Source organism: Amphimedon queenslandica, unplaced genomic scaffold (assembly GCF_000090795.2).
Source record: "Amphimedon queenslandica unplaced genomic scaffold, v1.1 AMPQUscaffold_13506, whole genome shotgun sequence".
Classification (NCBI taxonomy): domain Eukaryota; kingdom Metazoa; phylum Porifera; class Demospongiae; order Haplosclerida; family Niphatidae; genus Amphimedon; species Amphimedon queenslandica.
Genome location: NW_003546258.1, coordinates 412,292 through 438,896, shown reverse-complemented (window position 1 = coordinate 438,896; position 26,605 = coordinate 412,292). Strand labels below are relative to the sequence as shown.

At 37.3% G+C, this 26,605-nt stretch overlaps 8 protein-coding genes across 10 annotated transcripts; 4 read left to right on the top strand and 4 right to left on the bottom strand.

Moving 5' to 3' along the window:
* Window positions 1-59: 59 nt before the first annotated feature.
* LOC100640700 (heat shock 70 kDa protein 12A-like) lies at window positions 60-3,272 on the top strand. The gene is made up of 4 exons (XM_011411676.2): window positions 60-601; window positions 662-889; window positions 1,190-1,382; window positions 1,891-3,272. Exons 1-4 carry the CDS (start codon window positions 137-139, stop codon window positions 3,111-3,113), a joined length of 2,109 nt encoding a protein of 702 aa, XP_011409978.2. The 5' UTR covers window positions 60-136; the 3' UTR covers window positions 3,114-3,272.
* Window positions 3,235-7,027, bottom strand: LOC109593766 (uncharacterized). Of its 2 annotated transcripts, none has more exons than XM_020008840.1 (13): window positions 6,822-7,027; window positions 6,694-6,759; window positions 6,524-6,639; window positions 6,278-6,469; window positions 5,663-5,736; window positions 5,366-5,605; window positions 5,091-5,216; window positions 4,751-5,000; window positions 4,226-4,393; window positions 4,101-4,158; window positions 3,801-3,971; window positions 3,625-3,722; window positions 3,235-3,451 (listed from the first exon to the last, which is right to left on the bottom strand). In XM_020008840.1, exons 1-13 carry the CDS (start codon window positions 6,917-6,919, stop codon window positions 3,366-3,368), a joined length of 1,743 nt encoding a protein of 580 aa, XP_019864399.1. In that variant the 5' UTR covers window positions 6,920-7,027; the 3' UTR covers window positions 3,235-3,365. The 2 variants fall into 2 exon arrangements, with proteins under 2 accessions (XP_019864399.1, XP_019864398.1); XM_020008839.1 differs by having other exon boundaries at window positions 3,801-3,974; window positions 6,822-7,025.
* Window positions 7,028-7,034: 7 nt separating this feature from the next.
* On the bottom strand, window positions 7,035-9,015 carry LOC100640573 (DDRGK domain-containing protein 1-like). The gene is made up of 6 exons (XM_011411626.2): window positions 8,859-9,015; window positions 8,540-8,614; window positions 8,345-8,490; window positions 8,009-8,110; window positions 7,833-7,955; window positions 7,035-7,334 (listed from the first exon to the last, which is right to left on the bottom strand). The coding sequence occupies exons 1-6, from the start codon at window positions 8,971-8,973 to the stop codon at window positions 7,056-7,058; spliced, it is 840 nt and encodes a 279-aa protein (XP_011409928.1). The 5' UTR covers window positions 8,974-9,015; the 3' UTR covers window positions 7,035-7,055.
* Window positions 9,016-9,069: 54 nt separating this feature from the next.
* LOC109593765 (uncharacterized) lies at window positions 9,070-12,932 on the top strand. Its single transcript, XM_020008838.1, has 5 exons — window positions 9,070-9,228; window positions 9,520-11,164; window positions 11,337-11,541; window positions 12,082-12,270; window positions 12,572-12,932. The coding sequence occupies exons 2-5, from the start codon at window positions 9,528-9,530 to the stop codon at window positions 12,863-12,865; spliced, it is 2,325 nt and encodes a 774-aa protein (XP_019864397.1). The 5' UTR covers window positions 9,070-9,228; window positions 9,520-9,527; the 3' UTR covers window positions 12,866-12,932.
* LOC105316627 (protein SFI1 homolog) lies at window positions 12,921-19,515 on the bottom strand. Of its 2 annotated transcripts, none has more exons than XM_020008836.1 (27): window positions 19,419-19,515; window positions 19,176-19,355; window positions 19,056-19,127; window positions 18,891-19,001; window positions 18,751-18,845; window positions 18,580-18,697; window positions 18,428-18,530; window positions 18,245-18,380; window positions 18,007-18,156; window positions 17,885-17,955; window positions 17,744-17,836; window positions 17,603-17,700; window positions 17,338-17,454; window positions 17,189-17,284; window positions 17,041-17,122; window positions 16,898-16,990; window positions 16,749-16,834; window positions 16,554-16,704; window positions 16,434-16,510; window positions 14,981-15,083; window positions 14,831-14,927; window positions 14,582-14,742; window positions 14,305-14,379; window positions 13,986-14,060; window positions 13,779-13,898; window positions 13,675-13,731; window positions 12,921-13,570 (listed from the first exon to the last, which is right to left on the bottom strand). In XM_020008836.1, the coding sequence occupies exons 1-27, from the start codon at window positions 19,484-19,486 to the stop codon at window positions 12,983-12,985; spliced, it is 3,273 nt and encodes a 1,090-aa protein (XP_019864395.1). In that variant the 5' UTR covers window positions 19,487-19,515; the 3' UTR covers window positions 12,921-12,982. The 2 variants fall into 2 exon arrangements, with proteins under 2 accessions (XP_019864395.1, XP_019864396.1); XM_020008837.1 differs by having other exon boundaries at window positions 17,189-17,269.
* Window positions 19,516-19,603: 88 nt separating this feature from the next.
* On the top strand, window positions 19,604-21,244 carry LOC100640445 (testicular haploid expressed gene protein-like). The gene is made up of 8 exons (XM_011411674.2): window positions 19,604-19,690; window positions 19,742-19,850; window positions 19,895-19,963; window positions 20,014-20,145; window positions 20,240-20,510; window positions 20,573-20,696; window positions 20,771-20,906; window positions 20,956-21,244. Exons 1-8 carry the CDS (start codon window positions 19,684-19,686, stop codon window positions 21,101-21,103), a joined length of 996 nt encoding a protein of 331 aa, XP_011409976.1. The 5' UTR covers window positions 19,604-19,683; the 3' UTR covers window positions 21,104-21,244.
* Window positions 21,245-21,561: 317 nt separating this feature from the next.
* On the top strand, window positions 21,562-22,738 carry LOC100634261 (protein D2-like). Its single transcript, XM_003383857.2, has 5 exons — window positions 21,562-21,671; window positions 21,716-21,769; window positions 21,812-21,878; window positions 21,977-22,138; window positions 22,399-22,738. The coding sequence occupies exons 1-5, from the start codon at window positions 21,591-21,593 to the stop codon at window positions 22,581-22,583; spliced, it is 549 nt and encodes a 182-aa protein (XP_003383905.1). The 5' UTR covers window positions 21,562-21,590; the 3' UTR covers window positions 22,584-22,738.
* Window positions 22,716-26,598, bottom strand: LOC100640318 (WD repeat-containing protein 91-like). The gene is made up of 15 exons (XM_020008835.1): window positions 26,430-26,598; window positions 26,080-26,344; window positions 25,907-26,029; window positions 25,668-25,765; window positions 25,513-25,595; window positions 25,320-25,458; window positions 25,028-25,193; window positions 24,922-24,962; window positions 24,767-24,861; window positions 24,112-24,217; window positions 23,956-24,050; window positions 23,652-23,910; window positions 23,473-23,578; window positions 23,103-23,407; window positions 22,716-23,002 (listed from the first exon to the last, which is right to left on the bottom strand). The coding sequence occupies exons 1-15, from the start codon at window positions 26,550-26,552 to the stop codon at window positions 22,835-22,837; spliced, it is 2,172 nt and encodes a 723-aa protein (XP_019864394.1). The 5' UTR covers window positions 26,553-26,598; the 3' UTR covers window positions 22,716-22,834.
* Between the last annotated feature and the right edge of the window lie 7 nt (window positions 26,599-26,605).

Sequence of the window (26,605 nt, the reverse complement as noted above, 5' to 3'; positions counted from 1 at the left end):
GTGCAATAAAGTGGGCGTGTGCTCCTGCATGTGTGAGGCTGGGAGTGTGTGTGGCTCTGAAGTCCGACTACTGGCAGTTACTATAAACTGCAGATCATCGGCATCATTCCATGCAGAAAGCACATTTACATTTAGGATGACAACAAAAATGGCAACAAGTACTTCAAGACTCAGCGGTGAAAGCGGCTCGTCTCCGTCGGCTAAGAAAACCAAGAAGTCCATCTTATCAACTTCAAAATTGTCCAGTTCAAAACTAAAGAAAACAGAGCAAAAGAAAAGAATGATCCAGGACTTGGCTAGCCGTATCCCAACCTGTGAGTATTCTGCTGTTGTGGCCATCGATTTTGGTACCACATACAGCGGGTACGCTTATGCTTTCAGTTCTGACCCAACCAACGTTAGAGTGATGGATCCGCGGTACCTCGGTGTAAAATCCAGTTATTCCCCGGCACAGCAACCAACGGTACTATTGTTATCTGAAGATGAAGAATTCCACTCATTTGGAAGCGAAGCACAAGAATTTTACAGAGACCTGGACGAAGAGGAATGTCTCAAGTGGTTGTATTTCGAAAAATTTAAAATGGAACTACACACAAGAGAGGTACAGTCACTGTTTTCCCATTAAACTTTATTTTACTTTAATTTTTACTTAAATTTGCAGAATCTTTACGACGGCATGGAACTGATTGCTGCTAACGGACAAACAGTCTCAGCTTCTAAAGTCTTCGCTCATGCTCTACGCTATTTCAAAGTACTGAGCCAGAGAGAACTAAACGACCTATCTACATCTCCGCTACGAGTCTCTGATGATGACATCCAATGGGTCATCACCATACCTGCAATATGGCGACCGTCTGCAAGACAGTTCATGAGGAAAGCTGCAATTGAGGTATTTGAACTCATGACATATGACATGACACGATATTACATGCATGCAGACTTGTTATCATTAGTACTAGCCGGCTTAGAGTTTGAACTTTGTACTGACACCCTATTTGTCACACACACATCTGTACGTTGCAGTATACGTACAATGTATATCATGCATGCACATAACAATCATGACATGCGTGCTTTCATGTTCACACAGACCATAAATTGGACACACACACTCTATACAAACACATGTAAATACTCTTATTGGTATGACCAATGTAGTGTGTAACGCACTCCTTTAATTTGATTTTAGGCTGGACTCGTTACAACTGCTAATCCTAAGCAGCTCATTCTAGCACTGGAGCCAGAAGCGGCTTCGATATATTGTCAGCAGCTACAACTCCGCGATTGCATCCCACAATCGCTGCATGCTGAGACTCAACGAACCCCGTACCAAATCTTTTCATCTTCCTCCACCTCCTCTTCACCTTCATCATCACCATCAGGTAATACACACTCGGGAATGACTGGCATTCATAGTAACTCCAGTCCATATCAACACTGCTATAACTGCTATGCTTTAATCTTTATCTGAAGCATACCATTGCTCGATAGCACCTAGCATATGATGCTAATCAATAATCATCTCCATATCATATCATACACAAAGGTTTTTTTGCCTCTATTACTAAAATACTTACTTCCTATATATAGATGTAAATATTTAATGACATTATAATCCAATTTTGATGTTTGTTTTCCCCCTGCCTGCCAGATATGATGTTGGCCCATATGTCTTCCACATGCTTCACATATTGTGTGCTCATACTTTGTTCAATGTACTACCTTTTAGGGACCAAGTGTAATGTTACATCTAATCATCTTTATTAATTGCACCAATTATAAAATTAGAGCTACTTTTATTAATGATAATTATTTTAATAGTTTTAATTTTAACAACATCAATAATGATACCAACAACCGATTAATTTTTGTTTATTTTTATCATTACAGGTAGCCCTGGTCATCCATCATCAGCCTCATCTTCTCCTAGTCTAAGCAATTCTTCATCAATAGAAGCACTACCAAGCTACTTACCAGCAACTAGCCTCCTCCCTGGTACCTCATACATGGTAGTGGACTGTGGTGGTGGGACTATAGATCTCACTGTTCATTACGTCGAAGAGAATGGGAGCCTCAAAGAGATATGTAAGTCCAGCGGAGGTGCCTGGGGATCTATTGGAGTCGACTGTCAGTTTGAGATGATGCTAGTCTCGATATTTACCGAGAAATTGATCCAGGAATTCATCGATCATCATCCTGTGAGTTGGCTCGAGCTCATGAAAGGTTTTGAAGCAAAGAAAAGAGCGTTTAATCCTCTTAGACACCACGCCTCGAACATCTCACTCCCATTTGCACTCATCCAACACTACACGAGTAAAACAAGACGATCAGTAGAGCAAGCCATTCGTATGTATGGTGACCCTGATGTCCAATGGTCGTCACAGGGGATGCTTCGGCTACTAACACCAGCAATGCTAAAGCTCTTTAATCCGGTCATATCAACAATAGTGAAGCACATCCAAAGAATCCTATCACACTCATATCTTTCACAACATGTCATAAAATATCTATTTCTAGTCGGTGGGTTTGCCGAGTCCCCTGTACTCCAATCGGCCATTCGTGACGCCTTTGGTTCTTCAATGAATATAGTAATACCTCACGATATGAGTTTATCAATACTAAAAGGTGCTGTACAATACGGGCTCAATCCCAGAGCTATTAACATCAGGCGATCCGTCCTCACGTACGGAGTTGCATGTCTGCACAAGTTTGATCCAAGCATTCACCCGATTGAGAAGAAAGTGTCCAAAGATGGGACCGATTGGTGTACTCAGATATTTGACGTTTTCGTACGAACGGACCAACCGATCCCTCAAGGCCACAGCATCACGCGATCTTACAAACTAGCTCGTTCGTCTCTCCAATCAACAGTACTTACTCTATTTGCGTCGCAGAATAAAGACGTGAGGTACGTCACTGATCCTGGCGTCAAGAAAATCGGCGAGCTACACCTTGGCCTCCCCTCTCCAACTCATTCTTCCGGTCCCGAGGGCAAACTGCGTGAAGTGAGCATGACTATGACTTTTGGTGATACTGAGATATCAGTAAAAGGTAGAGATCCTGATAGCGGACATACTGCTCTTGTACAAATTGACTTTTTGTGTAAAAAATAGAATCATCGTGTCGCATTATTGACTGAGAGGTATGGAGGAACATAATAGCCTGTCTCATTTTGTGTGTTTGTGTGTGTTTATTGAAACTTTGTAATTTTTTATTTTGTATTAAAAATCATTATTATCATTGTTACATATATATTGATGAGTTAAAACTTATACACAACAGCTAGTAAAAACGGCTAAAAACTGCTTTAAAAATTACATTAAAAATCACTGATACTACGAGTATGTGTTCTTTTAAAAATGAGCTTAAAAGTGGCGACCTTTACTAAGTGAAATTGGTGTGTAGGATCCTTCCAGCTGTTTGGCAGAAATGATGCCGTCATTTAAGAGAGCTGTATGTTGCATAAAATAAATAATAATGAAATGTACTTACATGTACTTTATGAATTGCATGGTAAGATAATAAGATTGCATAAATATTACTATATAGTACCAGCAAATTAAAATAATATAATTATTACTGTGCATTTACTTATTACTGGTGCTATACTATGGATTGACTTACTGAGCATGTCCAGAAATTCTGAAGCTGCTTTGGCCCTCGGTGTTGAGACTGGGACCAAGTCTTGAAACAAGCATTCATCATTCTCTCTCAGTCTCTTTCTATTTAGAAGACCAAGGAAGCAAGAAATGACAATAATATTATAATCACAAAGTAGTAATATATAATAATATTAAGACCTTAATTTATTTTCAAAAGGACAATTAAAATCATAATAGCTATGCAACGACTCTTGACCGTGACTGGCATCAATGTTGTCAATGGAGGAAGGTTCTTCTTCATCAGGTATGGGAGCTAGCTCACCAACTCGATGCCTTCCAGGTACTCCTCCCACACCATCTCTAAGGGACCTGCTGTAATAATAATAGTAATCATCTTAATATTATCACAATTATTATTATTATTATTATTATTATTATTATTATTATTAGCAATCAAAATTATTAAAATTGATGAATTTGTAAAATGCAGCTACCTACTTTTTAGAATTTTGCATTATGGAAGATTCACCACTTACGTGGCTTTGTATAGCAAGTTCTAAAATTAAAAAATAGACATTAATAATTGACAATTACGTCTCAAAGTTAATTTTTAATTGTCGTACCACTAGGTCCATCAATTGACGCCGTCTCTGTGATCTTCCTCTGAAATTCAACGCTTTTGTCAACAACAGTGGATGTAGCTTTTTGTTCCGTTTTATTGAAAAAGACACTGGCTTTAGGAGAATTTAGCAACTTATCCCAAATGACACGGAAATGAGGCAAAGCCAGTACTAAATAAAAATATATAATTGCAAACCAAATATATAAAAATTAATAAAAATGGAGAATTTTCTCTTATATATATATTTATGGCAAAATATTTTTGAGCAACTTTAAAAATACGTAAAAAATCCAATTTTGATCAGAATGAGCTCAAACTTGAAAGAGAACATAAGCACAAGTATATGTACACGGTGTATCAAAAAACTATAAAAATAGAGCACATTCTCCCTTTAATTTTTGACAATTTTAAAAAATTAATGAAGACAAAATGCTCTTTTATACATGTATATTTTATTATAGTCTCCAATTACTTATTACTGGCTGCTTTTAATGCAAGGAATGAACTATGAAAAGCTACAACTTACTCTCACAAGTTGGTCCTTGAAATAATTCTTTGGATGTCACCTTCTTAATTAGTGGTTCGGAACTTCGTAGGTACAGGGGCTTATCATCTCTCTCATATTCCATGGCTGGTATTTCTTTTATTACGTCAATAGCTGAAACTGGTTTCTTCCTTCTTTTTCGATGCCCTCCCTGTTCCATATCGTCTATTGGTTCTAAAACAAACTGATCAAATTTGGAATAAGAACTGTGCTTAATTATGGGAGCAGCAGCCTATGAAAAGAACAAAAAATAAAAATTTAATACCATGTAAGTGTACATGGTCAAAATTTCAAAGATGAAGAAAAGATTATAAATGCTAACGTCTCGTTTTAGAGTATCTTTTGATGAGCTCTTAATCCTATAGCGATTTCTTCGTTCCTCTGCTTCCTCTTCTGTTTCAGGAACTGGAGGAGTATCAGGAACAGCCAATACAAAACCACCACTAGTCTACATAAGGAAAAAACATTTTGAGGATTTATGAGAGCATGAAGGAGATAACTTAAGCATTCAAGATAGTACTAAAAGGATGTAAAAAGCCAAGCTAGCAAAGATTATTTATGATTGCATTAGCTATTTCCTTTAAATAGTATCATTACTTTAATAGTTTTACAAGCATCACTCCTATCAGGTAAGTGTATCCTTATGCTTGTAAGATATTCTGCAGCTGGCTTATAATTGAAATTAATAGACACTTGTAACAAAGAAGAATCACTATCAGCCATCACATCCATGGACTGGTCTTCACTTGATGCTGTGTCAAACCACTCAGGATGCTCCAGTTCTTCAACACCTTTAAAACCGCCTGTGCCTTCATCGCCAAACCTCTCGGCGGGGTCCTAATAATAATTTATTATATAATTATTTTAATACAAGTATAGTCGTGAAGTACATACTACACTGCTCAGTGATGAAAAACTCGGTGGGTCATCTCGTAAAGATATCAAGGACTCGTCTTTGACACAGTACTCTATATAGAAGATACATATGTTACAGCAATGGTTGCATCTATAGCAATTAAAATATCCTATAGCTGGAAGCTTTTGAGGCCGATAAATTTGACTGTTTTCACAATTTTTTCAGATTTGTGTAAAACTTAAAATCTGTAAAAATCTAAATAACACAGTACAAGATGGCGGAATGCTTTAGATTCGCAAAAATTAAATCCATGATAATGGTTTTTGGGTGGATCCACGAAAGTTTCCAGCTATATGGTATGTGTCATAATATAATGGTAATTTTAGAGGAATGAATCAAGAAGGCTATTTTGAGCCATTATACATATGCACATGCTCAATGGCAGATGGCTACAAATCAGCTAAATAAAAACACACCAATCACCAAAAGTTTAGAAATTAAAATTTTGTCAAAATTAATAATTTTGCCCCTCAAAAATCACTACATATGCAAAAGTAAAGCTGCCAATCATCACTACTACTAATTCAGTAATTCCCTAATATTTGTATTATTTTTTTAATACAGTATATATGCACCTTCAGTTGGACACTTACTGTCTTCAGTGTCAGGTTCCAGTATTGTAGTGTCAAGGGCCTGTGCTAAATCACTAAGATCCTCTAACACTGGTAGCAGTGAAGGCGGTACAGCGTCAGGTAAAGTGACAGATTTGGTAGTACTTTCTTTTTTTGACAATGCCATCTTGTTGAGAGGTCCCATCTTATCAACCAAAATAAACTTATAAGCACCTAGAAAATAGAATAAAATAATAATTAATATGCTATGATTCGCAAGCAACTCACGGCAAAGATCTTTCATTTGTATTTCAAAGGTGAGAGTACAGCCATAAAGAAGGATGCATTGGACTCTGAAGCTGAGCACTGGCCTGGGGTGACATGCAATCGCCTTCAGCTCTGAGCTGAAAAGATAGCAAATGCAAAAAATGAAGCTATAACTATCCCTCTTCACTTACCAAAGTGTGGCAATGCTACGGCTAAGTATAATCTTCTTTGTTGGTTTTGCTGAAGTAGCTTTTCGCCTGGATAATGTAAGGCCAAGTATATACATAAACTACTTCTAGCTACCACCCGAGCCACTTACCACACTGCCAGCCAATCTGGGCTATCTCTCAAAAACTCCATCGTTGACTGGTTAGCTTCTTGCACCTCGACCTCTTCTTCACCAGGATCCAGATCCATCTGTACTAAATTCACAGGCTACCTAGCTACAAAGCTAGCTAGCAGCAGTTTGTATGGCGCGCTGAAGTTCGAGGAGACACGTGCGAGCGGTTAAATTTTAAATTCCGTGTTCAAATACTGTAATTAAAATTATTGATTAACTCTGAACTTTAATAAGATTATTGCTCGACTGAGCTAGTTCAGTGAGAGATACTCGTCCTCTTTGCTTCATAAACTTAGCGACACTCTTGAGTTCATCCATTGTTATATAAATAAACTTTCCCCTGTCATCAATCACTCCGGTCAGTTCACCTGATGACTGAAGGGTTTGTATTCGCTCAATAACAACTTGAGTCTTTAGACCAAACTGAGCCGCAACTTCTTCCATGTAAACAACTTTAGCAGTTTTAATGTAGTCAATGAATTCAGCCAGAGACTAGAAATGAAATGAAAAAAAAAAACAAGCAACATGACATAATAAAGATTTACAGTCAAGCATAAATTAAATTGCACAGATAATCTGAACTTTAGCACAAATAACGGCTTTAAAGCTGACACAAAATTAGAAAAATTTTAATTCTGACTGTTGTGCTTTGTAAACCTTCCTTTAGCCTTCTCCTTCTCACATTTCATAAAGGTCATGTAAGCAAATTAAAAGAACAAGTCTCTTCTCTTTGTGCATCATTTTTACAAGTAAACAACATCAGTTAGTGCTGTTTACCAATACCTGAGTCTACAGTCACACTCACCTCACGCAGACATCTCATTGATGCATCCAGAAAGAGCACAATGTATTTATTTATTTATTTAAAACTTATACAGTGACACTGAGCAATAGGAGGAGTAAGAGGAAGAAACAAACAGGACAATGGAAACACTGATGGTATGACCAAAGAAGCAGTATGTGTCTATGTGTGTATACAGTATAACTCACTGTGTCTGTCAAACCTTCATCAACAAAGCCTTCCTCTTCAACAATGAAGCTGGCCTTTAGTTTCATGTACTCCTCCTCTTCCTGTTTCTCTTGTAACTCTTTTCTCTCCTTCTCTTCTTTCTCCTACCATTGCAAAAATAAATTCAATAATAATAATAATAATAAAACAATTAAACCTTCTTAAGTCTCATGGCCTCCTCCTCCTCTTCCCTTTTCTTCATTTCCTCCACTCGACGAGCTTCTCTCTTCTTCTCATCCTCCCTTAGAGCCTGTTCTTGCTAATATATAGATAAAAAAATTAACACCAAAGAGCTCAAAAATCAGTAGTTTTATTTTGGTGATAGCCAATTCTATGTTAAAATTGCTAAACTATATACAAGTTCATTCTTCCCATACTCAATGAGACAATAATGACATGGCTCCTAAATCCCCAATATAACAGCCACCAAGTCATAAAATTACCAATGCTAAGTGCCATTGATAATATATAATAAAATAAATAATAAACTAACTTCTCTTAGTGCTTTCTTTTCTGCCTTTTCTTGCAACTTTCGTCTCTTCTTTGTCCCAATCTTTTTACCTAACTCGAAATCTCCTCCTTCCTCGTTTTCTCCAGCTTCCTCTCTCTCTCCCTCTCCTTCTCCTCCTCTCTCTTCTCCTGTCACAAAAATAAAAATAAAACTAACATATCATTAAAGTCTACACACCTTCCTGTTGCTGCCTCCTAGCTCTTCTTCCTCTACCAATTATCACCGGCTCATTCTCAACTCTACCATCATCTCCTAGTGTAATAGAGTAATTTTCAGGTATTTAGAACCAATAAAATAAAGGCGCCAACCGTATAATTTTTTAATGAATAGTCTATATAAAATTAAAGCCACCCACGCTACTATGGTTGCTATAAGCCTCAGGTTATAAGAAATAATAATAGTAATTTGAGATTTAAAAAAAACAAGACTTTTACAAGATGTTATTATATTAACAATACAAGTAAGTAACTGTAACAAAGTCTATAATAAGACGTACTGCCATCTTGAACAGGTTCTTCTCTCTTTCCAAGAAACAGTCTTTGCAGTAAAGGGATTGAAACGAGGATAGCAGCAACAATGGCAGCGGCAGACAACCACAATAGAGGATCCATCTTTGATAAAGTTCAGTATTATGGGTGGTTCAGCCCCACCCATGGATAAACTAACACCCACGCTAATCCTAATCCACGTGGTCGTGGGTAGTGCCATTTCGTTTATATAAACAAAACAAACGAAGAGGAGTATTTACTCCTTCGTCTCCCATCGCCTCTCCCTGTTCTCTGTCTACATATCTCCCTAGGGACCCCCTACCTTTTCTTCCCTGTTCGCTACCAGCCTACAAAACACTACACCAACCATTGAAACTGGTAAGTCTAAAGCTAAAATTGGTTCAATATATTGTTCCTTTGATGCTGTGCAGTGTTGAATGCAATATAGCTGGTATATGTGTGTGTTTGTGGTTGGTTGTTGGTGTTTGTTGTGATATCATATAACAATCTTCCATTGACTTCTCCTTGACATTGATTAAATATGTGTAGGAGAGTCAATTCAAACCATTACTGTATCATTGAACAGCTGCCTGTGGGGGTATCAACTGAATTATAATGTAATGGTTTCTCCTCCATTCTCCTCTTTCCTCCCTCTGTCTCTGTCTCTAGCTCTCACCATGTATCGTGTGTTCTATCGTTCTCGTTCCAAATCAATTGCAACCACTTCACTCATGAAACCCGTTGGAGGCTCTGTAGGGCTCACTTCTGCTACTATAGCTCGTACTCAAAGCAAAACTGAGTTTGAGATAACCTCAATCATGATACAACAGTTCCTTGTTAAAAAGAAATATGATAAAGTCATAGAAACACTTAGAGGACTGACTGGAGTTCACATCTTAAAGTGTCTAGAGAGTTTTCCATTCAATGACCTCAATCAGGCAATACCTGAGAGCTTCCTTATCTGGGAGACACTAATGGTCAAACTACAGAACTCTGAGGGGGAAGGATACATTGCTAAAGTTCCTCACGCTGCCTGTCATGATCTTGTCTCCAGAACTGGAGCTGTATTGGCCTATTTAGAGAAGCATTCCAATCCTGATCTCTACTTTCAGTGCCGACGAGTCCTCAAGAAACTCTACATGCATTATCCAGAGATTACTGATCACCTCATGAAGGAGAATGAGCACCTCTCGCGTGCCCTGTACACCCTAACGCTCCACATTCCTTTGGGCATAGACTCATCAGCCATCACTCTACAGCAGGCAATACAAGATGAAGTCACAGCAAGCCTCATTGACCTCAAAGATGCAATAGAGCACTTGGAGGAACTACCTTTCCAACTGAGCTCCAACGTGTCCAATGGAATCGACAACGGTAAAGTGAATGGTAGAAATAGTAAGTATAACCACTCATTGACCCAAAGGCAAATACAAGAGAGACTCTACTTCAACCAGTGCATATTGAGAGGTGTATCTCCTTGTAGGAGGAAGGATAATCTATCACAGCTCCAGGAGATGCTGGAAATGAGAATACAAGGAGACAAAGACGTCCTCTTTCTTTTTGCTAGCTTAAGGCAGCATCATCAAGGGCTGGGAGAAGTAGAGCCAGTAGAACCGAAACTAAGACAACAGCATCACATGATTGAGTGTGCTATTGCTATGCTTCAAGAGATAAAGAACGAGCTTGCAATCAACAGATCTTCTCTGGCCTCTCCCCCTGCATCTCAGTTTCCAACTGGTAGAAGAGGAAGTTCTGATAGCATTACATCGACTGAGTTGGTCTCGGGATATCCACTAGCATCTGCAGTCAGTCTTGACCATTCTCAGTTTAGCCGTGTCCTAGTTCAGCAAGACAAGGTAAGCAGTGGGATGGGGGCAAGAGGTGGTATAGCTCAGTATCGCTCCTCAAGTGAGAAACAGCTTCAAAACATACGCCCAATGTCTGCCTCTACCGTCATGCAACACAGTAACCGGCAAGCTAATCACAGATCAGGGATCAACCCGTCAGGTGTGCTTATGGATAAACAGATCAGCTCCAGCGATCAAGAGCTGTTTTCTGCTTCCTCCTCTCCTCCACTGCCAGTGGTAGCAGGTGTTAAGAAAAAGGGCGGGTTTATAAGACGGAGCCTGAGAGGTTCCATTAAAAGGCTCTCGTCTTCTACCGGTAATGTCTCCAATGGAGGGCACAAGACTAAGGGGAAGACCCTTGAGAATGACTCCATCTCTACTTTGCTTGAAATTAAAAATCAAGAATTACTGGAGGCACGTGAAACCATAGCAGCACTAAGAAGGAGAGAGAGAGAACTGACAGATAGGTAATGTTATTATTATTGTCGTTTTTAAAAAGTAGATATTTAATAGTGGCTTGTAAAAATTTGAAGTACATGTATATCGACTCATATAATTAGTCTTTGAATGACTTTTAATGTTAAATACTCTCAGCTATATTGCACAGTACCTTTATTAATGTGTTCTTACCTCATTCAGGTTATCAGAGCAGGCTCAGCGACATTTACGAGGCAGCGAACACTTTGAAGACATATTAATGGGAGCTAACAGACCGTCCCTTGTAGTCCAAAGATTTTCAGAGATTTATTCGCAAGAAAGGATCGAAGCATACGACTTCATTGTTGATATGACCGGCATGGAAGATGACATGCTTATATCAACTTTTCTACTCGACATATTAAAGGTAAGAGAGGGGGAGGGTGGGAGAAGAAGTATAGAATTACAGATAATAAGAAATGTTATGTATGTACAATTGGTACAGACAGACAGACACCATATGTAGCACGACCTCACCCTCAGTTGCCTACACAGGGAATAATGAGGTGTGGTAGGCTGCTGTGTACTGATTAATGTCTTCATTAGCATATCACGTATCACTGGTAACGAGATTCCATTGAATTCATATCCAGTATCAGTAATGCAATTGAGACTCAACATTAAACATTCTTGGAATTGTTATAGAATAAACTCATCAAGGAGTACTATACAGTGATATAATTGCAAACAATATAAAATGACTCAAGGAAAACACATTAAAACATGTGTCAATGATTTAATGTGTTGATGTGAAAACACATGAAGAGCTCATAGCAACAAAAGAGAAAGCAATGTGTAGAGTAGATTCTAATGTAGATCTATTCACAGCTAATAATGCCACTGATATTCACACTGTACTTAAGCATAATATTCTGTTTATTTCATATCTTGTACTATTATACAATAGTTCTCTTACAATGCTGCTAAGTGTTCACTGGAATCATTGCACAATGGCTGGAAGAGATCCCTCGATATACAAGAAGGACCCGATACTGATGACAGGGAAATGAACGCCATCAGACAATTAGAGACTGCAGTATCAGTCTATATAAGGAAAGTACCGTCATCTTATGAGCACATAAAGGAGATTAATAAGGTGAGGAAAAAATCTAAGAGAGTGAGTATAATAATTATACATGTACTGTAATCTATCAGTTTTATTTGCAAACCACTTCACCGCAAAACTCAATGGAAATGGGCAATTTTGCTTGCATCAACTTCAAAGCAATTGCCCACACACTTTTGACCATTTTATCAAATGTAAACCTAGTTCAATGAGTATGTTTGGGACACACAAACCCATACACTTTACTGAGAGTAGCCTCAGCCTCAACTGCCAAAGCAAAGCTCCATTAAAGTAAAGATGTTTAATTATCATAATGCTTTATTCCTTCTAGATGGTTTACTGGGACATTGAGAAGCAGTACAGCAGTCTTCCATTCTACCAGTCAATAATGAAAGGACTCTACGTAGAGAGCTATATTGATGAGTGTGCACTGCTGTCCTGGGAACTAGTGATACAGAGCCCTCCAATGGTACTCAAATACAACGAAACCGAGTACTCGGTTGAATTACATACAAGGTTTCACAGTGCTAATGGTGAGAGTGACATCATCATTGGATACCAATGGCCGACATTAGTGCATGAGACATCAGGAGTGGTACTGAGCAGGGGGATTGTGGTCACGTAACGCATCATTTAATTATTGTTTAATTTATAATATTATTTTGTGTTCAAAATTTGAACATTATTATTAATTTACATATTTTGTGTTCAAAATTTGAACATTATTTTTTATTTTTATTATTTACATTTTCTTCACATAACAAATGTTCCTTTTACTTGTGAAAGCTGATGGAGGGAGCAACTGGCACTGGATCGGTAATAAAAGGGCAGGGTCTGATGATGGGTGAGGTTTTCTGTCGCTATGGAAACCACTCTCGGTTGAAATAGAGAGAAACATATCAGAGTTTGTTCTTGTGGGTGGAGATGAGGGGTGTGGCTCGAATGACAAAGGTACAACTGAATCCGATGATGATGGGTGTGGTTTAAGTGATTTGGTAGGAGGGGCAGGTAGGTGCAGCTTAGAATGAACTACTGGTAATGGTTTGGTATTAAAAGAAGGCGTGGTCAGGTATGTCGGACAGCGTGGGTGTGGTCTCCGAGTATTAATTAAAGGTATCTTAATTTCGCTCATTAAATTATTCCAATCACCAACTGGAGCCGACCTCTTATTCACTGAATGACTTCCATATTTGGGCACTTGGTGGTTGTCATGGTGACTAGGCACGTTGCTAGGCAACGCCCCAACGTTCTCCTTTCCTCTATTCTGATTGGTCAGTCTCCTCCAGTGAGAGGCACATCTTCTCACAGTCTCCCAGAGTTTTGAGTTTGACTTTTAAAATTAGAAAACAAAAATAAAGACTTTAAAAATACTGATACGTACATATACAATTATTTATTTATTTATTCTTTTATTTATTGTTTATTATCCTTTACCTCAATATTCTGTTTCATTGCGATACTGCAACGATTAGCCTTCATAACAGACGCAACCTTTAAAAATAATAAATAATGACCGATGACATCATATGACATCATACTTCAATCCATTGGGTAACACCAGACACTAAGAGGTGAGAACGATATGTTTCCATGGCAACGAGGTACCTCCCCCTTTGCCTCTTCTTTTCTTTGGCGTAAAAATGCCAAATCCTCAGCAGCTGTAGATAAAATACATGTACATGTACATGTTACGTTTTAAATGCGTTTATTAAAGTTGACAAAAAGTAATGTCAGCATTAATGTACCTTTCTTTCCAATGTCCTGCCCCAGTGGTAAAGAGAGAGTGTGGTTTGATGGCGATTGACTAACGTCTCCATAAACTAAATTAATAAAAATACATGTACATGTATATGTACACTACCGTATAGTGCTTTAATTTGGCGGAGTTTTATTTTGGCGATTGGCGGTTTGCAAGCAGAATCGCCAATATTAAAACCGCCAATCATCAATGCGCATGCTCAGTAATGCACGTGTGGACAAAAATCGCCAAGTTAAAAACCACCAATAACAATTTTACAGCAAAATTGCCAAAATAAAGCGCTATATGGTATATTCTTCTCTAACTTGTACTCTCCATTTCAAATAATGTGAAGAAATCAGTCTGGTCTTATTGAAATAGTCACCTTTTCTGGTCAACTCCTGTAGAAAATGATAACTAACATGCAACATATAACATACATACATGTACATGCATATCCCAACATTAATTGGTACTTTCATGAACAAAATTGTCAGCTAAAGTATGCTGTATGTACATGTATAGTAGCCTACTATACATGTTATCAAGAGTGGATAATCCACTCTTGATGTTATTTAGTAGGATAATGTATTTCATTTTTACTCTTTGCTTGACTTGAGTGCTGTGATGGGAGAGCCATCCTTTAAAAGAAACTGCTAGCAATCTTCTCCGTTTGAATTTATGTCCTTTGTCTCTCATGACACGATACGATCTTCTATCTTGAGCATGCTTCAACCAAACAACAAAAACATCCCTCAAAATAACTATTAATAGTAATAATAATAATAATAATAACAACAATAATAATAATAATAATAATAATTTTAATAATGACAACGTGATCATCCTTACTATGATCAAGAGCAGTCCTTAATACAGTGACTTTACTCTGAGCTACAGCTTTCTCTTCTAATCTCCTAATCACAGACTGCCTCCATATCCTCCAGTGCTGAATACAGCAGAAAGAAATTGAAGAGAAAGAGAGAGAGAGGATGAACTTACTGCAATCAGTAGTGTCTTGTGTCTGTGAACTAGTGACATTGTTAATAGTCTCCGCCTCCTTCGAATGTTATCCACATTAACCTTCCAGTCATGCAAAGTATTACTAGAAGAACAAAATGAGAATTATATGTACTTCTTCTTAGGGCTTAACAAAACTTTTGGTTTTTTTTTCAAAAATTGGCTTGTTTTTTAAATGCTCATAACTTGAAAAAAATATATCAGAATCAGCTCAAACTTTCTACACATCATAAGGACATCAATATGTATCAGAAAATGTAATAAAAATTTGGGGTGATTTCGGAGCCATTTTTTGAAAAAAAACCATGGGCTACTTTGACGTTTTCTTAAAATGGCCGTAACTTGAAAAATTGAAGTCGGAATCAACTCAAACTTGCTACATATCATAAGGACATCAATATGTATCAGAAAATGTAATAAAAATTTGGGGTGATTTCGGGGCCATTTTTTGGAAAAAACCATGGGCTATAGCCTTGGGTATTTTTCAGAATTTTGATGTTTTCTAAAATGGCCATAAACTTGAAAAATTGACGTCGGAATCAGCTCAAACTTGCTACACATCATAAGGACATCAATATGCATCATAAAATGTAATAAAAATTTGGGGTGATTTCGGAGCCATTTTTTGAAAAAAACCATGGGCTATAGCCTTGGGTATTTTTCAGAATTTTGACGTTTTCTTAAAATGGCCATAACTTGAAATATTTAAGTTGGAATCAACTCAAACTTGCTACACATCATAAGGACATCAATATGTATCAGAAAATGTAATAAAAATTTGGGGTGATTTCGGGGCCATTTTTTGGAAAAAACCATGGGCTATAGCCTTGGGTATTTTTCAGAATTTTGATGTTTTCTAAAATGGCCATAAACTTGAAAAATTGACGTCGGAATCAGCTCAAACTTGCTACACATCATAAGGACATCAATATGCATCATAAAATGTAATAAAAATTTGGGGTGATTTCGGAGCCATTTTTTGAAAAAAACCATGGGCTATAGCCTTGGGTATTTTTCAGAATTTTGACGTTTTCTTAAAATGGCCATAACTTGAAATATTTAAGTTGGAATCAACTCAAACTTGCTACACATCATAAGGACATCAATATGTATCAGAAAATGTAATAAAAATTTGGGGTGATTTCGGGGCCATTTTTTGGAAAAAACCATGGGCTATAGCCTTGGGTATTTTTCAGAATTTTGATGTTTTCTAAAATGGCCATAAACTTGAAAAATTGACGTCGGAATCAGCTCAAACTTGCTACACATCATAAGGACATCAATATGCATCAGAAAATGTAATAAAAATTTGGGGTGATTTTGGAGCCATTTTTTGGAAAAAACCATGGACATGGTGTTTGGGACTCAAAATTTTTTTTACATTTTCTGAATTCTGATGCATATGCATGTACCGGGGGTACATGTCATTACCTACCTTGCTAGTATTTTGTGATAATGTTCATTTGCTATTAAAATATTTGCTCTCTTCATTTTACTTATGCTACAATAACTCTAAAATAAAATAAATTAACAAAAAATAATAATAATATTTTACTTTCCAAGCTCCCATGCACCTTCTTAAAACAGAAAGACACCAAAACTGAACGGCAACATTATAAACTGACCGCACCTCCTTCTTACTGGCCAAATATTCTCTCCAATTAGACCAGACCCACTTCAAAAGACGTCTATCATAATGAGACTCGCTAAAACAGAAAAAATTATACACAGCTTCAGCTACTAAGTGTACCTTTTTTGAACGCTGAGTAATTTATTCCGCCACTTTCTCAAGGAATTAGACAACACTTGATGCTTCTGATGAGCTTGAGCAACAGTCTATCATTAAAAGAGGTTGCCCATGATAATTAACACACTAATTAGCATTAATAATTTGAATACTTCGAGTTTCGCAACAGAATAAAGAGTGAGTAGCTTCTTCCTCCAAGTTCCTAAAAATCTCTTCAAAAGCCTTTCCTGAGAATACTCCACTGCCTATAGTATCAATGCATTCATCAGATGCCCCTCCCCCTACCATCTCTTACAACACTAATAGATTCTCTTTCTTCAATCTTCAAACCATAAACCTTCAACCACTGATAAAAATACTGTGATATTAATATTCTCCTGTTTATTGTCAAATGGAGGGGATACACTCATAATTAACAGCTGCTGTAGCATACTAGCTCTTACTCTCTGAATTCCTCAGAACTTAATATCATATCTCTCTTTGTCCGGCATCTTGTCACATTGTTTTTTAGAGCACCAAAATATCTACACAATAATATACTATTATTAGACGTTTATGCTAAAAATAGATACTCAATCAATGACATCATTACATTGGGAGGATTTTGCTGTTGTAGTGCCTCATAGCTCTCACTAGCTGAGCACCTCTGAACTTCTTATATTCAATGTAGACCCTCCATCTCTTCCAGTAATAAACATACACTTTAATGCTATAAATAAACAAAAAGAAACAAAAAATTAAGTAAGTAAATAGAAAAATAAATAGGACACTTTGTTGCTATAAATAAATAAAAGAAATAAACAAAATAAAGTAAATAAATAGATAAATAAATAAGATACTTATTGTCATTCTCTTACCAGTGATGTTCCCTAGCTTTCTTTGTCATTGGATACAACTTGATATCTTCAGATTGCTCACAACGACCGATCCACTTCAACCATGACATTCTCAAACACTATAAAATCATTACAACCTCCCCCCTCTCTCCTCCTCCTTACTATTAGTATATTGTGCTTCATTGCTTTGTTATGCAAGGCTCTACTGTGCAATTGTGAGCGATGATAATTTTGAAGACCTTTAATACCAGCTCGCTATAATAACAAAACATGTATGTACATGTACATGTACATTCATTGTACTTTTAATTTGATGTTGTAATATGAAGTGGCCATTAATAGTCGGTCATTTTTTGAGTGTCTATAAGTGATACCTACAGTACAAACATGTTAAACAATAAATGCTCACTCTTCCTTTCTCTCACGTGATTTCCAAGCTTTTATTATTCGTTTCAAGACACAGGTTGTCCTCTGGTATTGATAGTCCTGACATTTCATCTCTTGCTGCAGAGAGTTCTTCCAGTAACGGAAATAATGATTGAGTAGCAATCTTTTGTAAAATAATACAGCTTTATCTAAAGAAACAGAGATGAAGCCACTCAACTATGTACAAGGCAAAATCCCAGTTAATAGGAAAAGTATGACATGACGGATCAAACTGACCTTTCTCATTCAGCTTGTCATGTCTCGTGTCAACGTATTCTCTCCATTTCATGACAACCATCATCAAAAGCTTTAACCTCTGATGATTCGTTGCCATGGATACGCTCTGTGACATGTAGACCCAACGACAGTAATACTAAAAAATAAATGAAATAAATTATAATTAATAATAATTATTATTACTTTATTAACGAGTTGTTTATTATAATGAAGTGAGGCTATATCGGTCTTCTCCTTTTTCATATCACATGTTCTCTTCCAGTCCTTCCAGCTGCTCAAGACTCTCCTACAGAGTAACAGTGTCACATGATAGTCACATGATCCAATAAACTAACCTCTTCATTGTAGTATGATGGAAAGACTCTGCTTTTAATGCCAATAGAGACAAATCTTTATTCTCCTTCAATCTTTTATTCCACAACGAATAATGACATTTCAAGAGTTTCTTAAACTCTTTGAATATAACGTGACAATCACGTGATCTTCAATAAATTTTTAATTTTTACCAAAATCTTTTGCTTTTCTCATTTCAAGTCTTCCCTCTTTTTTACTTTCGACAAATCTTCTCCATCCTTTCCAGCCCCTCCCCCACAGCCTATACCTATAAACCGCACCCACTGTGACCTAATATGACATCATTAATCACCTGTCATGACACTCGGCCCTAATCATTAGTTTCCATTCTCTATGCCCCTCCCACCAAACCTCCTTCCATCCCATAATTATTTTGCGAAGGAGGCGTGTCCTGTAGTGCTGTCTGGGTTGCCATGGAAATTACCAATAAAAAAACATGCATACATGTTACATGTACCTAGCAACGAGTGGAGAAACTCTTCCAAAAGTTTTTTTAGACCATATTTGAGAGTATTTTCTCGTCAAATACCTATTAATAGTAAAATAATTATTAGTTTTTTAAAATTTGTCGTCTAACTTAATTCTTGGGCTGTTCTTCAATTTTGAGGTTTTTATGACAAAAGTTTTACCAAGCGTCTCCTCGTGACGTCTTCTTTTCCGTTCAGTAGAAGGAGCTGGACGTGAAGCTAATGAAGAAGAAGGGAGACCAGCAGAAGAAAGTGGAGATGGTCCCAACCTACTAGCTGATCCATACAGACTAATAAAATTAATAAATAAAATAAAATAATAATTTACAATAATAATAATAACAAATAGTTACTAGAGAGATGAGTGTGAACTGGTTTTGCTGTTTTTTGAAGAAACTTTCTTTCCACCTTTTTTCTCCATTTTTCAGATTTTTTTCCCGCGCACCCCCGGGTTAAGTATTAAGCCCCGCCTTAAAATAGTCAATAAACTAAGCTCCAATAAATAATATTACAGGTAATGAATATCATTAAAGATTAATTAATATCTTTATGCATTCTCGAGTAGTGCGAAAGTTGCCATAGCAATTACCTCCTCTGGCGTTCTGCTAAACAAGAGAGATGACAGGTAAGAATATTGATCTTGCAAGATTATACTAGTTATTTATTGTTGATGCAGTGACTGACAACATTGCAAAGAATTCAGGAGAAACTAGTGGAGGTGGTGTGAATGGGATCATTAACCTTCCTAGCACACACACACCAAGAGGATGCAACATCATGAGACCGTACAGACACAAGATATTATTCTTTTACTCTTTCTTTTATTCAGAGATATTGTCAGAATAACTGAACTCTCAACGCCACGGGGAACAAAAAAAGATTGGTGGACAACATACGGGTATGTATACTATATCTTTATAGATACCATTAGTTTAGCCCTCAATATAGGCCACCTCTTGTTTGGGGTAACCAAGAAACAATATGGCAACTAAATCCAGCAACACTTACCTATACACCTAGTAATCGTCTCAGAGAACTTGCTTTACCTAAGGTGGACCACTGCAACAAGAACCATTTCACGTAAGTACAAAGATCTCAATAGCATTCAATGCACCCATATTGTGTAAATATCGCTTCCATTATAATACATTATGTACATTTTTTTGTTTCTCAGGCCAGAGTTTCAGTACAGTTGTGGCAGAGGATCACAAATATGGAAAGTGAAGAAGTCAGCAATGAAAGCAGTACCAACAGAAAGGACGATGCAGCTGGCAAAGCATAAAATGAACCCATCAGGTTTTGAGCCTTTCTTTATGCTCAATTGTGGACGTTCGTCGCCAATATGGCGCCCAAGTAAAGCTGCACTGAGTGCAAAATTAAGACCACGGACTGCACTACTGGCACAACCTAAAGAGCTCCATAAAAACTATCTACCTCCAAGACAAGTGAGCAATTGTAACTACTATAATTAAGTAAAGTTATTTATCATGATGGATGTTCATTATAGGTACAAACCAGGGTGTCCTCAGCAATAAAGAGATCAGAGTGCAATGAATACATACATAGATTAGCTCAGCCGAAGGAAAGACCAGATGGACCTTTCAGGGATGCAGAATGGCCTGTCAGTAAAGGTAATGACACGTGTATGGTGTACATGTAATGTGATTACAAATTGAGACGTGCATTTGTGATGAATTTTTAAAAGGTGCATTACAAGCTGAACCAACTCAAAGGTTAAATGAGCTTTCAAGGCCCAAGAGATTAGCAGAAGGACACGAAGCAAGTAGAGACGGATACTGGAGGGTCACCAATGGTGCAAAATCAGCAGTAGCTAGCTCAAGGTATGCAGTATGCAGTCCAAATATTTTGTTAATTCTTGTCACATTATAGGATTTCAGAGCTTGCTAAACCCATTATACGTGCAACTATGGACCATGTTCAATTCAATCCAGACGTTTTCCAAGTTAGTCCTGCTGCTAAGAAGTACATTGCATCTCCTCGCATAGAAGAACTAGCCCAACCAATACAAAGGCGTTAGGAATTATAGATGACAATTTTTTGAAATAAAACAATAATAATGAATGTTATACTACTTACTAACACCTACATATTATGCATGTACACTTCACCAACCAGATATCATTTTATTAAGTAATTTTAACTGAGTTTTATTAACATAGCAGTGTTTCCTCATTTGCCTGCTGGCTTTGTGGGACTTTGCCATCATCTTGTGATTCTTTCCTGGCCTCCAGTACTTCAACATGCCTGAGCCAGTCCTCATAAAACGTTTTGCCACGGCTTTGACAGTCTTTTTCTTTCCTTTCTTACTAAACCTGACAATACTCCTTGTCTGGGACACTAGTGGCAGGTATTGGTCCGTTATAGAGGATCCTACTCTCCAATAAGCTATCACTGGATTCAGCCATTGCTTGAATAGAGTGGACGCCATGCTTAAGTCCGTAATCTCAACTACACCCCTCATGCCCCTCAAATATACGAGAATTTACGGTAGAATAAAGCCCAAGATGGCGTCATTTGCAGATAAATTTCGTGACAATGGCTGCGTTCCAGACGTTGTGGACACTGTCCCTTCGGCCCAAGCTCAAGTAAAGAAGCTAAGATACATTTTTATAACTTGCAGCCTTTGTAGGTAGTTTATAACGGCAAAGAGGTCGAGTGTGGAGCTGTCTTTACGCCCACGCAAGTCAGCTGAAAAATTACTTTGAGACTAATCATATTGCTTTAGGTGCAAAACCCTCCACAAATAACTTGGCCAGCAGAATCAGGCGCACTGTACACTCTGATAATGACTGGTATGTGGGTATGGAAAAATCCAGCCATGCCCTAAAGTTCAATCTTATGCAAAAAAAATTAATTATTTATAATTATAAATGTTAAATGCTCCATGTAGATCCAGATGCGCCAAGTAGGACTGATAATAAGTTTGCCGAGTGGCGTCATTGGTTAGTGTATAACATACAAGGATCTGATGTTAGCACTGGAAGCACACTGTGTGAATATATTGGGTCTGGACCACCTAAAGGAACCGGACTCCATCGCTACATATTCTTAGGTAAACAAAATATTCAAAATAATTACATTAGAAAAAGCAGTAAATTAGAAAAAGCATTATTTATTAAGGACACCATACAAATCCAGAGGTGTCCTAATTTTAGAGGCATAAAAACTTTTGTATAAGTTTGCACTGATTTGGAACATTACAAATCGTCCTCATTATAAAGGTGTCCATATATCAGTGGTGGCTTAGTTAGTGATTCTACTGATTGTATTATTTATAATTTTTTCATTTCATTTACAATTTCTCTTTCTCAGTTTTCAAACAGCCTGGTTCCATCACACCAGATGAGCCAAGACTCGGTCTCAGTACAAAGGATCGCAACAATACAAAAGCACGCGATTTTGTGAGCAAGTACAACCTAACCGGTCCAATTGCTGGAAACATGTACCAAGCAGAATGGGATGATTATGTACCAAAGCTATACGCTTCACTGAACTAATTTATTTTTGTGATGGATAGTCTAAAATTTAGTCATTTTTTGGTGATTTTCCAGTTTTTTGTTATTATTTTTAAAAGTGTAGATTGTCATAATATTATCTTGCTACAGTGTCATGAGATATCTATCATGGGCTTTTCGTGACTACTCAATCTTAAGTATTCTCCATTTTAATTTTTGAAAGAGGACACAGACACACAAACACACATTGAATCATATAATAATAATAATAATATAGTAATAATAAGACAGTTTTATATTTCGGTTTTCAATAAGTTGACAACTCTAATTGTGGAATCCACAGAACCTGTTATACACGTGCTATAGCTTCGTCTATCAGGCAGCCAGTCCACACATGTCACGGGCCCAGACTGATCAGATAAACTTAGGACGTAACTCAATGAACCATCTGTACTGTTCATCTATAAAAATAAAAAGAATAATAACTGTTCATACTGTGTTGTGCTACTACAGTAGAGAGTGATTGAAAAAAATGAACAAATAAATAGAAAATTTTCTTGCCTGATATAAAATGCCCTCTGAGGGCGAGCAGGTTAATACATATTTATCATCAGATTCAAAAGCAAAGAGACTCCCGGGGGCTGTGGTCGGGAAATACCCTCCATCCCACCCACTTGTTGGGCTAGATGCATTCTGATGAATATCAAACTGGGCTATCTTTTCGGTGCTACGTAGCGTACTCCATTGACAGAAATTGTTGTCTTGTCCAAGAGAATATACTGATGTCTCATCTGAGCTGAACTGGACGTTTAGTACTTCACCGTGATGAGCGGTCCAACCACACAGACACTCACCTTGAACAACATCTAGTAAAATAAAAGAATAGAATAAGATCATATTCATTTCTCTCTCCCCCTCTCTCTCTTCCTACCAAATAGTCGTATCATTCCATCAACTCCACCAGTTACTAGGAGGTTGCTATTGTGATTGAAGGACATGCAGTTTACAGCAATGGCTGGTGTTAGTGGTAACACAGTCTGATAAAAAAACAAAAATATAATAATAAATGTTTAAAGTCTTTATTTTGTCAAAATTATTAATAAAATGTACTTGTATTTTCTGTTGATTGATATCCCAGATGGAAAGCTCCCCAGGCGTAGGATCAAACAGTCCTGTGTCATAACTCAAAGGTGATTTATAGGACATGACCATGAGTTCACTGGATTTATTCATTTGAGAAGGAAGGGAAGGAGCGGTCAGTCCAGCTGTCACTTTACTGCCACTAGTACCAGTGAGATTCTGTGAGTGCCAACCTGCAGCCGAGACCGCAAAAGTTGGCGAAGATGAACTACATGCAACTGATAGAATCCTATAAATGTAATGGGTTAGGGCATGGCTGTGGGTGTGGTCTTACCTTGGGTAATTACGATCAACAGCAAATTCCCAGCGAGAGTCGGACTTTGATGCGTTAAAGAGCTTAACTTGACCTTTACCAAATCCTAATATCAACTGGTGGGAGGAGCCAATAATAATAATAATAATAATAATATTAAATATTGAATAATGTTACCAAATCATCAGAGGCTCCAAGGCCATGGTGTACCCAATCCAGTGATAATAAATCCATTTTGTATTTCGACGAACTTTTCGTCTCAAGTTTATTCGGCATCCACACTCTATAATTTACATGAACACATAAAGTCATGTACATGTACATGTACAGTGCATTCTCAAATAAAAATTCTATTTCCTACAATGCACCTTTAACTTGTACATATGAGGTTTTTAATTGAGGGTTCTCCTATACTTAACATAGGATTACCGTATATGGGTTTTATTTTGTTGGTATAAATTTTCGCGAATCTTACTTCCTGCAGCCATTTTTTCATAGTGTGCCACACCTCTTTTGTGGAATTTAATTTGGCGAATTTAATGAATGCGCAAAATTTATTTCCAATGAAATATAACCATTATACGGTTGATCATTATAACAGTTATTTAAAAATTAACAGCTAGTGCCTGTATCAAAGATAAAAGGCTTATACAGTTACTTGTGGTTAGCTACATGCAACTGTATCACATATACAGCAACTGTGGTAACTTTGATCCGCCCACTCAAGAGGATATATTACTTAATACATCAGCTCCAAGGCTTACAATTAAAACAGACTTTTATATGAGGATATATACACATGTATATGTACTACATGGTATTGATTTCTCACCTCAATCCGTTATCAACGTCCACACTAGCTACATGGACTCCATTGGGAGAGAACCGACAGTGAGAGATCGGAGCAGTGTGGTCCTTGTACGATTGCTAATGACAGCAGGAAGGAAGTTATTAATTAATTATTACTATTGTTAAATACACCCGTACCTCATCAATGATCAGAAAAGGACTTGATTCTGTAGATTTTACTATAAAAATAAATAAATAAATAAAATAAATATATGTAAAATAAATAAATAAATACAAGGCATACCTTTACGAATAGGCCCAGTATCAGTGTCACTATTACTAACAGTGCTGCTAGTAATGGTATAGGCACCAGTTGGAAGTCCTGCAGCATTTCCTGTTGCTGTACTTCCATTGGGAAGGAGTGAAGGAGAGACAACCTTAGTATCATCAGTACTGTCTCTTCTTTGATCCTAAAAAATAAAATTAAGCTTTCATCAAGAATGAAACTGCGTATTACTCATGACTATTATCATTGGGATTACAATGTAACTAAATGCATTCTACATATCATAAGGTTACTAATAGCAATGCCTCACTGTTGATAACTCCTCTGGTGAGACATAGGACATGGGTGACTTTGCTTTCTGTTCCCGACGACGCTGCAGCTGCGATATCTTAGCCGCACCCTCTACTCCACCCACTGCAGATTTTGATGTTGTAGACTTAGTAATTTTACTGGAGAAATATAGCATTAAAAGTTTTTATATTAACAATAAAATATTGACTCACTTCTCTGCCGACATGGCAGCAACATTCTGTGCCAAACGGGCCTCGAGCCTTTGAACTGTCGCCTCAGCCTCCATCAAAGCATCCTGAACAAGAAATTAAAAATATATAAATGTACATATAAAAACTGAGAGAGAGTCCATACATGTACGTGTTACCTTTGTTGTAGCTAGTTGACGGTGGAGTAAGTTCTTCTCAGTAACTAGTGTCTGTATTTTATGATGCTCTGTCTCAAACTGTAACAAAGTGGGCAGTGCTTTGGGGAGATGGCCAGTTAAGGATAAAAGTCATATAAAATGCGTCTTCAACTATGAGATAGTTTTAGTACTGATTAGTGCTAATTTTTATTGGGTTATCTAAATAAAATTTGTAAATATTATTATTTATTGTAGGATACGCAGTCCAGCCATCATTATACTGAAGAAATTGTAGAGCGAGACCACAAAAGCATCGTACCACTCCTTACTGTAGTACATCTTAAACGTAGGATGCTGCTCTGGATTTCTTGTAAAGGGCAGAGCTGCGGTGTGCATTAAATAGAATAAAATTATTAAAAGGGGAGTGTCTCACCAAACCACTCCTTCCAGTCCCTCCTATCCTGGAGGACTCCGCTGATACGCTCAAAAAACATTCTAACTTCTTCATTCTTTCCGTTGCGGTGTGCGTTAATTAGAAACAGTCTGAGTAGCATGCTCTCCAACTTGTGGGCATTGTTGACAAGGTCTTGGTTGAGACGAGAAAAGAACTTTTTTGAGAGATGGTTCCAGAAAGCTTGGAGGGCTCCGAAATCTGATTTATTGATGCACGATAGGATATAGTCGACAATACGGTTTACCTAATAAGGAAAGAGGGGAAAAGGGGAGGGGCAGGTGAGGTTGGAAGTGTAAACTAGTAGTTAGAACAGGTTTTACGGGTCTTACTCGGAGTCCTTTCTCTTTGTCGTCTTTCTTTTCTTGCTCGAGGGTCTTGAGTGTCTGCACAAAGCCTCTGTATAGCAGGTATTCTCTGATAATCTCGTCAACTGCTCCAACAGCAGCCGCCATCTTGAAATAAAACGCAAACCACGCCTACAACAATTACTCTAATTTTACGGTTA